At 46.6% G+C, this 14,792-nt stretch overlaps 1 protein-coding gene across 1 annotated transcript in view; it reads right to left on the bottom strand.

Moving 5' to 3' along the window:
- Positions 1–3,706: 3,706 nt before the first annotated feature.
- Positions 3,707–14,792, bottom strand: part of LOC139480212 (potassium voltage-gated channel protein Shaw-like) — a 70,780-nt gene continuing 59,694 nt past the window's right edge. Inside the window, exon 3 of the mRNA XM_071263243.1 lies at positions 3,707–5,887. Coding sequence (XP_071119344.1) covers positions 4,829–5,887 — 1,059 coding nt within the window. The 3' untranslated portion in view covers positions 3,707–4,828. The remainder of the gene's footprint in view (positions 5,888–14,792) is intronic.

The raw sequence follows: 14,792 nt of genomic DNA, 5'->3' as shown, positions 1-14,792 counted from the left end.
CCCATCTCCACAACCACACGTCAGCATAACCCCACCCGTCACATCTCCACAACCACACGTCAGCATAACCCCACCCGTCACATCTCCACAACCACACGTCAGCATAACCCCACCCGTCACATCTCCACAACCACACGTCAACATAACCCCATCCGTCACATCTCCACAACCACACGTCAACATAACCCCGCCCCTCACAAGTCCACAACCACACGTCAGCATAACCCCGCCCCTCACAAGTCCACAACCACACGTCAACATAACCCCGCCCCTCACAAGTCCACAACCATACGTCAACATAACCCCGCCCCTCACAAGTCCACAACCACACGTCAGCATAACCCCGCCCCTCACATCTCCACAACCACACGTCAGCATAACCCCGCCCGTCACATCTCCACAACCACACGTCAACATAACCCCGCCCCTCACAAGTCCACAACCACACGTCAGCATAACCCCACCCCTCACATCTCCACAACCACACGTCAGCATAACCCCGCCCGTCACATCTCCACAACCACACGTCAACATAACCCCGCCCCTCACATCTCCACAACCACACGTCAGCATAACCCCACCCCTCACATCTCCACAACCACACGTCAGCATATCCCCACCCCTCACATCTCCACAACACGTCAGCATATCCCCACCCGTCACATCTCCACAACCACACGTCAGCATAACCTCACCCGTCCCATCTCCACAACCACACGTCAACATATCCCCACCCGTCACATCTCCACAACCACACGTCAGCATAACCCCACCCGTCACATCTCCACAACCACACGTCAGCATAACCCCACCCGTCACATCTCCACAACCACACGTCAGCATAACCCCCCCCCCCCCGTCCCATCTCCACAACCACACGTCAACATATCCCCACCCGTCACATCTCCACAACCACACGTCAGCATAACCCCACCCGTCACATCTCCACAACCACACGTCAGCATAACCCCACCCCTCACATCTCCACAACCACACGTCAACATAACCCCATCCGTCACATCTCCACAACCACAGGTCAGCATAACCCCAACCCTCACATCTCACAAAAAAGGTCAGCATAACCCCGCCCCTCACATCTCACAAAAAAGGTCAGCATAACCCCGCCCCTCACATCTCCACAACCACACGTCAGCATAACCCCACCCGTCACATCTCCACAACCACAGGTCAGCATAACCCCACCCGTCACATCTCCACAACCACACGTCAGCATAACCCCACCAGTCACATCTCCACAACCACAGGTCAGCATAACCCCACCCGTCACATCTCACAAAAAAGGTCAGCATAACCCCACCCCTCACATCTCACAAAAAAGGTCAGCATAACCCCACCCCTCACATCTCCACAACCACACGTCAGCATAACCCCACCCGTCACATCTCCACAACCACACGTCAGCATAACCCCACCCGTCACATCTCCACAACCACACGTCAACATAACCCCACCCGTCACATCTCCACAACCACACGTCAGCATAACCCCACCCGTCACATCTCCACAACCACACGTCAGCATAACCCCACCCGTCACATCTCCACAGCCACACGTCAGCATAACCCCACCCCTCACATCTCCACAACCACACGTCAGCATAACCCCACCCGTCACATCTCCACAACCACACGTCAACATAACCCCACCCCAGCCCCCACACGCCTGCCATCATGCAATCGTTGATGAAACACTTCGATCTAAGTAATGACGAACAGAAAAAAATCTACTTCATTGATTAAAACTGAAGCAGGTAAAATATTAATGCAAACGCCACAGGCACGACGCTGAGATACAAAACACGGATAGTAAAACTGACGGTGTGCACGGATAACAAAGACGCGCTTACATATACCAGTGATGACAAGTTTCACAGCGAACAATGTCATTAATATCGGCTCAAATATGATTATGATTATGTTTATGATAGCGATTCAAATATGATTACTCGAGTATTATAGTTCATAATATCACAAAATGCAGGACGCCAGCTGCTGGCAGTGTCCATGGCGAGGGAGGATTAAACAAAGGGAGACAATCAGGATAGCAAAGTAAATGCTTCAGATACGAGTTTCGAACAGCGTTCGTCACTATTCGCCCCTTTCCGTAACTTACACTACCAACCGGAATGACACGAGTTGTCAAGAATGTTTCTCACAGATGTTTAGGAAGTACCAACGCTTTTGGTGGATTTACCCCCGAGGACGTATGTATACAGCTGTAAATAACATGTAAATAACTCGGACCACGGAAATGGCCGAACGGGCTTTTATCCGTGCAGCCTGGGTCTCTGAGTATACTGCGGTGTAGCGCCAGCGCAGCATACACAGGGAACCAGGCTGTTATTCCGCCGTTTAAAATGGGACGACAATAACCAAGTCTTTTGAATTGAAACAACATAAAATCAATTCCAAACATGCATCACACTACCTAAACCAAAGCCAGTCGTTCCTTTGCCAAACTTCTTTTTGTTACTGTTAATTGCAGACACCTCAGTTAAGTCAGTGGTATTATTATTAATAAAACAAATGGAAACTGTTAAGTAAATGTATGATTCGATGTGCCTTTGTTGATATTTCAAAATACATTGTCAACGGCGGAAGCATACACGCATTGATTAAAATGTATTTTCTCGACCTAAACTATTTATGTAAACTCGTTAAAGAATTGACATCAAGTAGAATTGGTAGTACTTAGTAGTAATAGTAGTAGTAGTAGTAGTAGTAGTAGTAGTCAGATTTATAGCTGTGTTCGGCTATGGGGATATGTCAGCAGAGTTCAGAGTTATCTCCCTTCGTCTATCAAGCATCAGGTGGGAACGTGGTTTTCAGGCCATCAATATTTCATGTTTCTTATCTCCAACCTCAAATAGTGCATGCATATGGCTTTACGCCGCTTAAAGCAATATCCCAGCAATGCCACGGCGGGGTACACCAGAAATGGGCTTCACACATTGTACCCATGTCGGGAATCGAACCCGGGTATTCAGCGTGACGAGCGAACGCTTTAACCACCAGGCTATCCCATCGCCTCCAACCTCACATAGGTGAGCGTAATAAAACAGAATATAATAATTAAAAATAACTGGGGGTTTTTCCTACATAGTGTAACTTATTGTGTGACATTTTAAAGTTAAACACTTGGTAAAAATTAATTTATGACGTATATCGGGACGCTTGCTTCGGAATCGAATACTTAATAAACATGGCTGAAGAAAGATGAAGCTGACGGTGCAATGGTAGGAGTATCACATTGTGGATTAATTTCCAACAGCGGCAGGGGAAATTGGCTTCAGGAAACTTTATATTATTTCACGTGGGAATGAAAACATACGGACAGCCTTACAGGGACGTTCACGACTTCCAAGACAGAACACCACTGACGTGTCGCACGTTATTGACATTCGAAACATTATTTAGATTATGAAGTGTTTACCACGGGGCGCTGTTTAACCCTTATTCTGCATTTCGTCAAATCATTAATATATATTTATGTAATATCACAAACTATTTAAAATATCAGCAAATAATTGACAATTTTGATAATAGGTACAAGGCAAATCTGTAGATTTTTAAACATCAGGGACTCCAATTATTGACATGACCAATGCTACTTTATAACAAATTATTTTTTTAATAACTTGTAATAAATAAGTTGAAGAATGTGATAACATTTAGCCCCTGTTATAATGGCACCCTTATCAATATCATAAATATCTTGTTGATATGTAAACAGAGATTGAAGAGTAAAACGGCGTCTCATGGTTTAAAGAGTTATGATTTCTAGTGCTCTGGTGCTTCGCTTTTAGCCAGTTATTTCTAAATGTGAAGTCTAGTGTTATTGCTAAATTGGTGCTAACTCGGTGTTCAGTACGTGTTGTTATTGCTGTATAATGTATTAGGAACCTGGAGACAAGCGTCTGTCATAACGAACGTAGCTATTGCATCCCGTTGGTCTAACCTGAGGTACAAGTAGTAGGAACGAGTTATCTTGGAACCTGATGAAACCCATCGTCAACACGGGTTCGTACACACTGCTTTCCTCCGCCACCATCGAACACATAAGGCCGTTGTGCTACAGGCTCTATTTTTAACCAGCGAATCAAGGCACCCCTTTCGACGAGAAGGAACCCAGCGAGTGCTTGGCCAATCAGGGTTCAGCTTACATAGGAAATATTGCCCATCCAACATGCGCCATGGCCTTGCGACCGCTCCTCCAAACATTGCTTCAATATCAGGCAACGGTATATGCGCAGAAAGCAGGGAGCGGGAACGGAATAGAGCTCATTTCTTTCAATTATACCCGCCTCATTTTATTACCTGACAAAAGATAGACGCATGTTGCATGGGAAATATTGTCGATGTAATCTGGGTGCTCATTGGTCAGCCCTCGATGGTTTCCCTCTCACTTGAAATAAGCCATGCCCTGATTCGTTGGTTAAAAATAGCTGTCGTATATATTCACGGGTGATGGAGGAACGTCGTTTATGTAAACCCGTGACGTATTGTCGATGGAAGATACGGTAATATAGTAAGTCCCGTACTGACGCTGCTCTGTATAGGAGCCGTCTTGTTGTTGCCTCCGCCCAGCAGAAAGCATCAAATTCAGAAACAAATCACAGAAGAAAAGTTGAAAAATTGTAAGTAGGTAAACGAGTACGTTGTCACACTGCTGTGAGAATGTGGACAATTCTCAGCGTTGGTCCTACAGGCTTGAGCACTACGTTGAGATGCCACTAGGAATAAGGAAACGGTACTACTCCACATCACAAGAATTCCAACCAGCGCATCACGGCTCACACACCAGCGCATCACACGTGCGTCTCCCCTTGACACGACCCTCCGTCGTCTGAGCGTGTTTTCGCAGAACCGTTTTGATGGAGGCTGTACGAGGAATCTATATTCTTCATAATCACGTCACTGATGGAACCATTCCTGGACATTCTTGAGACAACGATCGGACTTGTCTTATCGCTCCCCTTGTCTCTAGCGTTACCGTTCATGTACGGCTCTACCACAGTGGAGGCTACAGAAGGGGGCCGGTCAGTTACCGGAGGGATCTGTGTAAGGGGATCCTTAGATTCCGCGTCTATGCGTCGTGGTGCCTGCGACCGAGACCTGACGTGAGTATAGAACAGGCTGAAGTTATTGGATATGACAGGAAAGGTCAAGGCCACGAGCAGAACACCACAAACGGAGCAGGCTGTTCCCACAATGTATCCAATGGGAGTCCGAGGATAAATATCGCCGTATCCAACTGTTGTCATGGTGATGATGGCCCACCAGAAGCCGACGGGGATTGTGTTGAAGGTGTCGCTGGGGTTCGTGGCATCCTTCCTCTCCGTGTAGTAGATCATGGTGGCAAACACAAGCATCCCGATCATGAGGAAGATGAAGAGCATCAGCAATTCCTGGAGGCTGGCCTTGAGTGCATACACCAGGACCTTCAGGGCCTGGTAGTGCTTCACAAGGTGGAAGATGCGGAACATACGGATGATCCTGAGGATGAACAGAATCTCAATCACAAGTCTTTCGTTAAGGTAACAGGCTTTTTGGTCCGACCTTTCGAAAATAATTTGAACATAAAGAGGGACCAGAGCCAGTAGGTCAATTATGTTCATTGGCGAACGTACGAACTTCAGTTTATTCGGGGCTACCGTAAACCTCAATATCAACTCCAGTGTGAAGAAGACGGTACAGATAAGGTCGATGATATTCAGGGCCTCGTGTGAGGTGATGACGCTGGATATGCTGTCAACGCCGTCACATTTGGTCGTCACGTTCGTCACCGGCCTCAAGTCAGGCAACGTCTCAAGACAAAAGCCGGCGATAGACAGAGCGACGAACAGGAAGGATGTGATGCCGTAGATCTGAAACATAGAGCAAAGACTGAAAACTTGGTTTAGTGAGTGAGTGAGTGAGTGAATGAGTGATAGAATGAGGGAGAGAGTGAGTTAGGTTTTACTCCGTATCTAGTGAGTGCGAGTGAGTTTTACGGAATTTACGCCCTACTTAGAACTATTTAGCCCTTTATAGTCAAGTCACATAGCATCTGACACCAGAAACATGCTTCTCACCCATTTGGAGAACCAAAAAATAGGTCCTCGGCGGGACGAGCGAACGTTATAACCGCTAAGCTACCCCATCGCCTCCAACACCTGGAATCAAGGTGTGTTGCACCTAGTTCACCCGGGCTGTAACGTTCCCATTGAATCATGGTTACGGATGATTACGCTTTCTGTAATCGTAAACGCCCGGAAGCAGCGAGTCTGACCACCCGATCACGTTAGTCGCCTCTTAAGACAAGCACAGTCGCCTTTTACGGCAAGCATGGGTTGATGAAAACCTATTCAGCCCCGCATCTTCACAGGTAGTACATAAAAGCAAAGTAAAACGTTATCAAATACCCGTATCAAAAACGTCACCTTCGAATAACCATTTCTTGTTTGTTTCATTTTTAGCCACCATCAAACATGGGTGTATAATCATAATTTTGGGGTGGGGGTCCCGGCAGCTAGGTCACTCTCTCCCTTATTCCCATCTATGAGTATAGAACGCAGATGCACTAGTTTTCACCTTACAAAAGTTCACCGTTATAAAAAAACCCAGCATGTACAAAGTATGCCCCGGAGGATGCTGATTTAACATGGTGTTTGCTACCGAGCCTTACGAAACGGAATAGGAAGTCTTTCAAGTTGGCATTACGATTCTATTTGTAGTAGTCAAAGCATTTCCGGGTCACATGCTTGGATTCGAGCCACATTTCCTGGGACAAGAACGCGTTCACGTGGGGAGTCAGGACAAGAACACGTCTACGAATGGAGTGAAAGCGTTGACGTGAGGAGTGAGGGCAGACCGATCTCACCCTGGGGAACCAGGGCAGAGCGACCTCACCCTGGGGTACAAGGGGACCGACCTCACCCTGGGGAACAAGGGCAGACCGACCTCACCCTGGGGAACAATGGCAGACCGACCTCACCCGGGGAACCAGGGCAGACCGACCTCACCCTGGGGAACAAGGGCAGACCGACCTCACCCTGGGGAACACAGGCAGACCGACCTCACCATAGGGAACCAGGGCAGGTACCGCTCGAATGAAATAAGGAGCAACTGTAATTGCGATCACGCGTGTGTGGGAACAGTAATTAGTTGTACAGATGCATGTCAGATGTGACTGTCATGGGCATTGTTAAAGGGCACGACTATCTGATAGTGTGGACCGGCCACAAGACTGATGCTGTACCGCTGTCTGATGGTGTGGACCGGCCACCGGACTGATTGTGTACCGCTGTCTGATGGTGTGGACCGACCACCGGACTGGTGATGTACCACTGTCTGATGGTGTGGACCAGCCACCGGACTGATGGTGTACCACTGTCTGATGGTGTGGACCGGCCACCGGACTGGTGATGTTCCGCTGTCTGATGGTTGTGGACCGGCCACCGGACTGGTGATGTACCACTGTCTGATGGTGTGGACCGGCCACCGGACTGATGGTTTACCACTGTCTGATGGTGTGGACCGGCCACCAGACTGGTGATGTACCACTGTCTGATGGTGTGGACCGGCCACCGGACTGATGATGTACAATTGTCTGATGGTGTGGACCGGCCACCGGACTGATGGTGTACCACTGTCTGATGGTGTGGACCGGCCACCGGACTGATGATGTACAACTGTCTGATGGTGTGGACCGGCCACCGGACTGATGGTTTACCACTGTCTGATGGTGTGGACCCGCCACCAGACTGGTGATGTACCACTGTCTCATGGTGTGGACCGGCCACCGGACTGATGATGTACAACTGTCTGATGGTGTGGACCGGCCACCGGACTGATGGTGTACCACTGTCTCATGGTGTGGACCGGCCACCGGACTGATGGTGTACCACTGTCTCATGGTGTGGACCGGCCACCGGACTGATGATGTACCGCTGTCTGATGGTGTGGACCGGCCACCGGACTGATGGTGTACCACTGTCTGATGGTGTGGACCGGCCACCAGACTGGTGATGTACCACTGTCTGATGGTGTGGACCGGCCACCGGACTGATGGTGTTCCACTGTCTGATGGTGTGGACCGGCCACCGGACTGATTGTGTACCACTGTCTGATGGTGTGAACCGGCCACCGGACTGATGGTGTACCACTGTCTGATGGTGTGGACCGGCCACCGGACTGATGATGTACCGCTGTCTGATGGTGTGGACCGGCCACCGGACTGATGGTGTACCACTGTCTGATGGTGTGGACCGGCCACCGGACTGATGATGTACCGCTGTCTGATGGTGTGGACCGGCCACCGGACTGATGGTGTACCACTGTCTGATGGTGTGGACCGGCCACCAGACTGGTGATGTTCCGCTGTCTGATGGTGTGGACCGGCCACCGGACTGATGATGTACAACTGTCTGATGGTGTGGACCGGCCACCGGACTGATTGTGTACGACTGTCTGACGGTATTGACCGGTCTCGTTTGTAATAATGTCAATGCGATGACGAAAACCTTCTTACACTCTGGACGTGTCTACCCAATGTGAAGTACGTGGGTGGGTGTTGCTGATGACACTGGACTGTGGGCCTCATTACATCCCTCATGACAACCTAACTCATCCCTACATATCGCCTCCATGAGGGTAACAAGCTTCCAAGGTCAAATGGAAGTCCAGTCAGATGAGCCTTAGTGAGGCAGGGAGAGTGAAACTGGCAGGCTGGGTGATTGCCTCCCAAAGCCGCCAGTCCAGCTGTAAGTCGGGCTAATCTTGTAGAATGAAAGGACAGAGTAAGAGCTAATGAGGCTCGGGACAGTGGGACAGTGAGCCGCTAGGAACATGTACAGCGGGGTGATTGCAGGGTAACAGAAGCTCACCGACTCGTGGGACGTAGTCCGTCATTATGCCGTATTTATGTCATGGTGGACATGGCCCGTTATGAAGATAATCGGCAATATTCATACACTGTTATACTTACTGTCGACTCAGACCTTGCTGGGGGGCGCGAGGTGCTCAGCCGTCTAAGGTCGCTACGCAGAGCTGGCGTGCTGTAAGCCTGTGAGCGTGGGTTCGAATCTCCGATCCACCCTGATTATGTTTCTAGGTTTGTCAGCACCAACCCGTGCCCGGGTCTCAGTGAAGTGTTAAAAGTTTATCACTACATCAATTCGGGTTTTCCTTCCCCATCAGACTGACCTGTGATATTTTGACTTTCAAGAATAACCCGACAACAATGCTTGTTAGTACGTCACAACTCGACGAAGTTGTGTGATGAAAGTACATATCTTCAGCAGTAGCTATAGAAATGTCAATTCGCACACAGTATACACCGGACACAAAACAGAGCGTGAAAAACGCATGAAAATTCAGGATGGACCCAAGTAATATCCATTGCGAGTCTCATTGGATGCAAGTAAGTGCGAATATCAGAATGATTGGAGTAAAATTAATTGAAGAATGAAGGTTAGATTTATCTGATACTTCTGTTCTGATAAAAACTACAATCACTGTTCGGAGAGACCATGTCGGTGTGTCTTCACTCAGAAACTATGTTTCGATTCCAACATAGCCATAAGGCATCACACATACTTGTGTATTTAATTTGCTGCTGGTAGTGATAATCCAGGGACCCCCTTTTCATGTACAATTTACTCCTAGAGTCCACAGGACTCGCACATACGTGATAGACCAAGGTAAATCAACCGTGCACACTTTAGAAGCCACCCAATCGACAAGACAGAACGACAAGCATACGGTATTCATACATTTGCCTGACTCGGACTTCCCCCGGAAACACTACGGAACCGCAGGGAAACTCCATAGAATCTTCAACGAAATACCAGGATTTGACGCCGAATCCTAGTGGAACTCTACAGAATGTCAACCAGATTACCCGATTTCTCCGAGTATATTCCAAGGAATCTCTTTGTTTGTTTTCTTATTTTTTTTGTTGAAAGCCGCACTCAGCAATATTCCAGCTATATGACGGCGATCTGTAAATAATCGAATCTGGACCAGACAATGCAGTGATTGACATCATGAGCATCGATCCATGCAATTGGGATACGGTGACATGCATCAACCAAGTCAGCGAGCCTGACCACCCGATCCCGTTAGTCGCCTCTTACGACAAGCATAGTCGCCTTTTACGGCAAGCATGGGCTGCTGAAGACCTACTCTACCCCGGATCTTCACGGGTACCAAGGAATCTCTACAGAATTTGGAATCTGTACGGAATCTGCACGGAATTTGGAATCTGTACGGAATCTGCACGTCATTGTTACGGATTTTCAAGGAGCCCGGTATTGGTGATTTCCTGGTACAAAATGACCACCTTATTAACGTATCTGGACGTTGGAAAGAGCACAAATTATTTTAAAAGCTTAAGAGAAGTGAAACGAATTCTTTAACATGTTTAATATTCGAATCACACAGCTGCGAGATCGTCAGAAAACATATTGATCGCTGTTAATATTATTCAGAAATATCTGAAATTAACATTGTTAAAATGTAATCGATGAAGCATTTAGCCAAACCCCGCTTCGCATTTACGTCATCGAGAGCATGCGGTCGGGCGTTGCGAAACTGATGAGTCAATGTATGATGCGTTAATTGCACTGAAACAAGATCGCCCATACTCGCATGATTAGATCAGTTCATATCGGCTCCGTGACGCGATGGTATCAACGTGCAGAGAAAGGCAGAACAAGCACGATAACGCCCATAAAAGCATCCCTCTGCCACACATCGAACCCCATTGAGAACCCATGGCGGCCATTTCCGCAAAAAGAAACAAAAACGGCATCCCGCAAATCTAATATTACGCTCCCTTGTCACACTGTTACGATCTTCCCTCGAATCCCCCATGTCCAGTTGGTTGGTGAAGTCTCGCGAGAGTTGCGATCATGATTTCGACACGAGTGGTCCGTGTGCTGAAACCCAAGATGGCTTTCTGAAATTGGTTTTAACAGTTGCGGCTGTGGACAACGCCGTGATCCAATGCTGTTTTTTTTATTGGAGGAATAAAATCCCGCTGTTTTGTTTTACGGCCAGTGCCATAGGATAGGGCGAGGAAGCTAAGTGATTCTCCCGCCAGCACTTACTTCATGCCATGTTTTATAGAGATGAAGCCAAGCGCTGGTGTAATTGAAAGGGAGAAGTAATCTCAATACTTCTTGCTCCTAAACGTCCAAGGCTGTAAGCATGGCTTTAATGACATTAGCAGCAAAACAGTTGGTAATAAAGCCTGCGTTTGTCCTACCTGATAAGTCCTTCTGGCAGTTATATTCATGAATGAATGGATATTTGTGACGAACAGTCGAACCGTAATTTGGTATTTGAATATCCGTGACGTCACACTCCAATCGATTGCTCATGAACCATCACAAACAAAATTAGTTGGTTTTTTTGTCAAATTACGGTTTATACATCAATTTTTCCCAGGGCACGGATGAAGGTGGAATTTCTTTCCAGTTGTTCCCGTTTTTATTGTGTGCGTGGAGGGTGTTAGTAACGTGATACATGAAGGTATTGTAAATTATTGAAGATTTCATCCATTGTTCATGACGTCACACAAAACAAATGTGACGTCGTTCCAACAATAGGTCAACTGAACTGATATCTCCACTTGAGATAAACCAACATTTATTTAAAACATTTTCTCAGAAAAAAGTATAGGTAATAATACAGAATATTCTACTCGCCACTCGAATTGACGGATAATCTGTCACTCGTGAACTAAAGTTGAAATTTTCTCGCCAAAGCTGACAGTTTACAAAGTTAAATCACTTTTACAGATAATACGTACTTCTTCGTAGCTCGCTAGACTCCAACTAGTTTCAAAATTAAGCTCTATACAACAGAATTAAATGCATAAGTGTGAAATGATGACACTTATGACATAGTAATTTTGTATTATGAGCCACGTATGTTTTTCGGTGTTCGGAATACATCAACAAATAGAATCATACGAATCATGCTTTATCGATATCTAGATTGACATTTATTCCCAGAAATAACGTTATTTTATCCAAAACTGTATATCAACAAAATAAAAAATATATATTCCAAATGGAGCCCGGACCATCCATAATTCCAGGCTGAGGCAATCTGGACTTGCCAAATTATCGAGTTGGACTCCTTGTCTAATTTATTCTCTCGGGTCTGGGAGACAAATCTAGTCGAAACCTAGCTTAAACAACAATTACGATTACAAGTGAATGATTTCTAGAGTATATTTGAGAGTCAGGTTAATGTGAGAGGAAGGAGGGCGCATTTGAGATTCAAACCCACGCTCAATGAATCCTGGTACACTTAAGGGACACAACTCCTCACAGCGGTACCTTACAAAATAGGCTATCCGTGCCCCTGTAACCAAAACCAGATGGTTTATAGAAGGGACGTGTCATTCTGAGTTTGTGAAAACCAACCATAGAAACAAGCGGTGACCACTCCAAATGTCATAATCGGGGCGAATATGGGATTCGAACTCATGATCAACAAGTGTAACAGCTAAGGGAAGCAACTCTGCGCAGCGAAGTGTTGTGATGTGCACCAGTCGTGCACCAGTCGCGCAGAGTGCCGGAAAGGGACATTTCTGTGCTGGACTGGGGTGGGGGGGGGGGGGGGGGTGGGTGGGTGGGGGGGTGTTCCAGCAAATGTGGCTAATGAATGCGTTGGTAATGGTGGCAATGCATATACCACATATCTCTTGTACGAACCAATCATGTGTGTCAAATGATTCCGAACGAAATGAGTAATAGGTAACAATATTTGGAACTGCCACAGCGTTAATGTGAAGATGATGCCTCACGGACCAATCTCCTACTGAATTATTCACCATGTCAAGATCTAAAGCAGTGAAGTGGTACCAGCGCTACTCCATCCGTTCATCTCCCAGGAATAAAAGAGACTTCTTGAAAACTTCGCCGACTCCGTCTTAATAATGAGCCAATTGTTACACATGCCTTTTGGAGATTAACCTTCTTGCTACCATTTTATTCCATCAATACCCGGGACAACAAAAAAGGCACATGAAACAAACAGGTAAAAATATCCAACACCAAGACACTACTTAGAGAAAAACTGTGATTGAAGTTGTAGTGATCGTTTCGTAAGAAAAAGTGTCCATTTATGATGCATGAAGACAGCCCAGTCGGCCGACAACAGAAGGACCAGTCATGTATACTGGATAAGTCTATTGACTATGCAACATTCTTCATCGGGCAATCAATCCCTAAGGATCACTCATGATTGCACATGATGGATGCGTCGCAATCTGGTGTTCACGCCGCACTTAAACAAATCCAGTGGTAACATATAAATTAAGCCATTATGCAAAAAACAATTCGCCGCAGATTTTCAATTTCTATGGTGATTTCATGTATGTTTAGGGAACGGTGTGTTCGACCTTTCAACTCGACTCATTTGCTTGATATGCCTAGGCCATTCTACTAACTGCAAGTTGATGAACGCTTATAGAAAGAAACATCTCATCTCGCTCACATAAATAATTCATTGCTAACACGTCTTTGATTTTCGGGAAACTTCTCCCCACCATGGGGCTGGCAACACATTGAATACGTCACACCTCTGGGGAGGGGAGGGGGTAATTATGAATATTTTTTCCTGATAATGTCATTTTCCCTACACCTAGGGGGCTACATTGAGAGATGCGGCACTTATTTTATTAACATATTAATAGTGTGTTCTCAACTGGCTGCTCTATACTGCATAACACGCCACTGCTGTGGGCGACAATACACGCCACTGCTGTGGGCTACAATACACGCCACTGCTGTGGGCGACAATACACGCCACTTGGTTTTCATTGAAGCGGTGGCAGATGCCTGCGTTTGCCTAGGGATGTCGTGCATGATGGCTTTTCATAGTCGTCAAATCGACAGCCGTTGCGCTAGTTGATGTTTCTACTGTGGGGATGGTGTTTGTGGAATTAGACAACTTGCGCGTTTCAAATAGGTTGTGGTTGATGTCGCGAAAACAGCGCCCAAGATGGAAAAAACAGTTTTCAGTAATACGTGACGCCTGGCAGGGACCGTTCCGGTTTTGTTGGTTTCTCAATAAGACTAACGAGACAATTACTTTGAAAATTGTCATCTGTAAACTGTCGTAAAGACAGAAATAAACACGTCAGTGTTGTAAATATATTGTTGTGTAATTGGCAATAAAAGCGTAACTCTGAAGGCTAGTGCAGACGCAGCCGGTCGATGGTTATTGAACGCGAACATGCACACACTCGTAATGTATAAACATAAACATCATTACCCGCTATTTTCATAATGAAAATATGAGTCATTACACAAATGACTAAACATGCATTGGTGCATGCACAAAGTCATTAGGTGTAAACTGCAGTTCAAACAAACAGTGAAGTTATTCACACACAGCTTTCATCATCTCCTTTGGGTTGAACATCAAAACTTCCCAGATGTTGCATACTCGATCTGCCTCCACTGTATTGTATACACACTCGTGAAACACTGAGCCGTGAACAACTGAGCCGTGAACAACTGACCCGTGAACAGCTGGACCGTGAACAACTGGCTTGTGAACAACGGGACCGTGAACAGTTTGACCGTGAACAGCTGGCCTGTGAACAGCTTGACCGTGAACAGCTGGACCGTGAACAACTGACCTGTGAACAACTGGGCCGAGAACAGTTTGAGCATGAACAGCTGGACCTTGAACAACTGGACCGTGAACAACTGCACGTGGAATAGTGACCCGTGTAAAACTGGACCGTGAACAACTGCACGTGGAATA

The sequence above is a fragment of the Haliotis cracherodii genome, unplaced genomic scaffold (genome assembly GCF_022045235.1).
Source record: "Haliotis cracherodii isolate W230 unplaced genomic scaffold, xgHalCrac1.p SCAF_4, whole genome shotgun sequence".
Lineage (NCBI taxonomy): Eukaryota > Metazoa > Mollusca > Gastropoda > Lepetellida > Haliotidae > Haliotis > Haliotis cracherodii.
The sequence above is the reverse complement of the archived record's forward strand: the minus strand, read 5'-3'. Positions and strand labels throughout refer to the sequence as shown.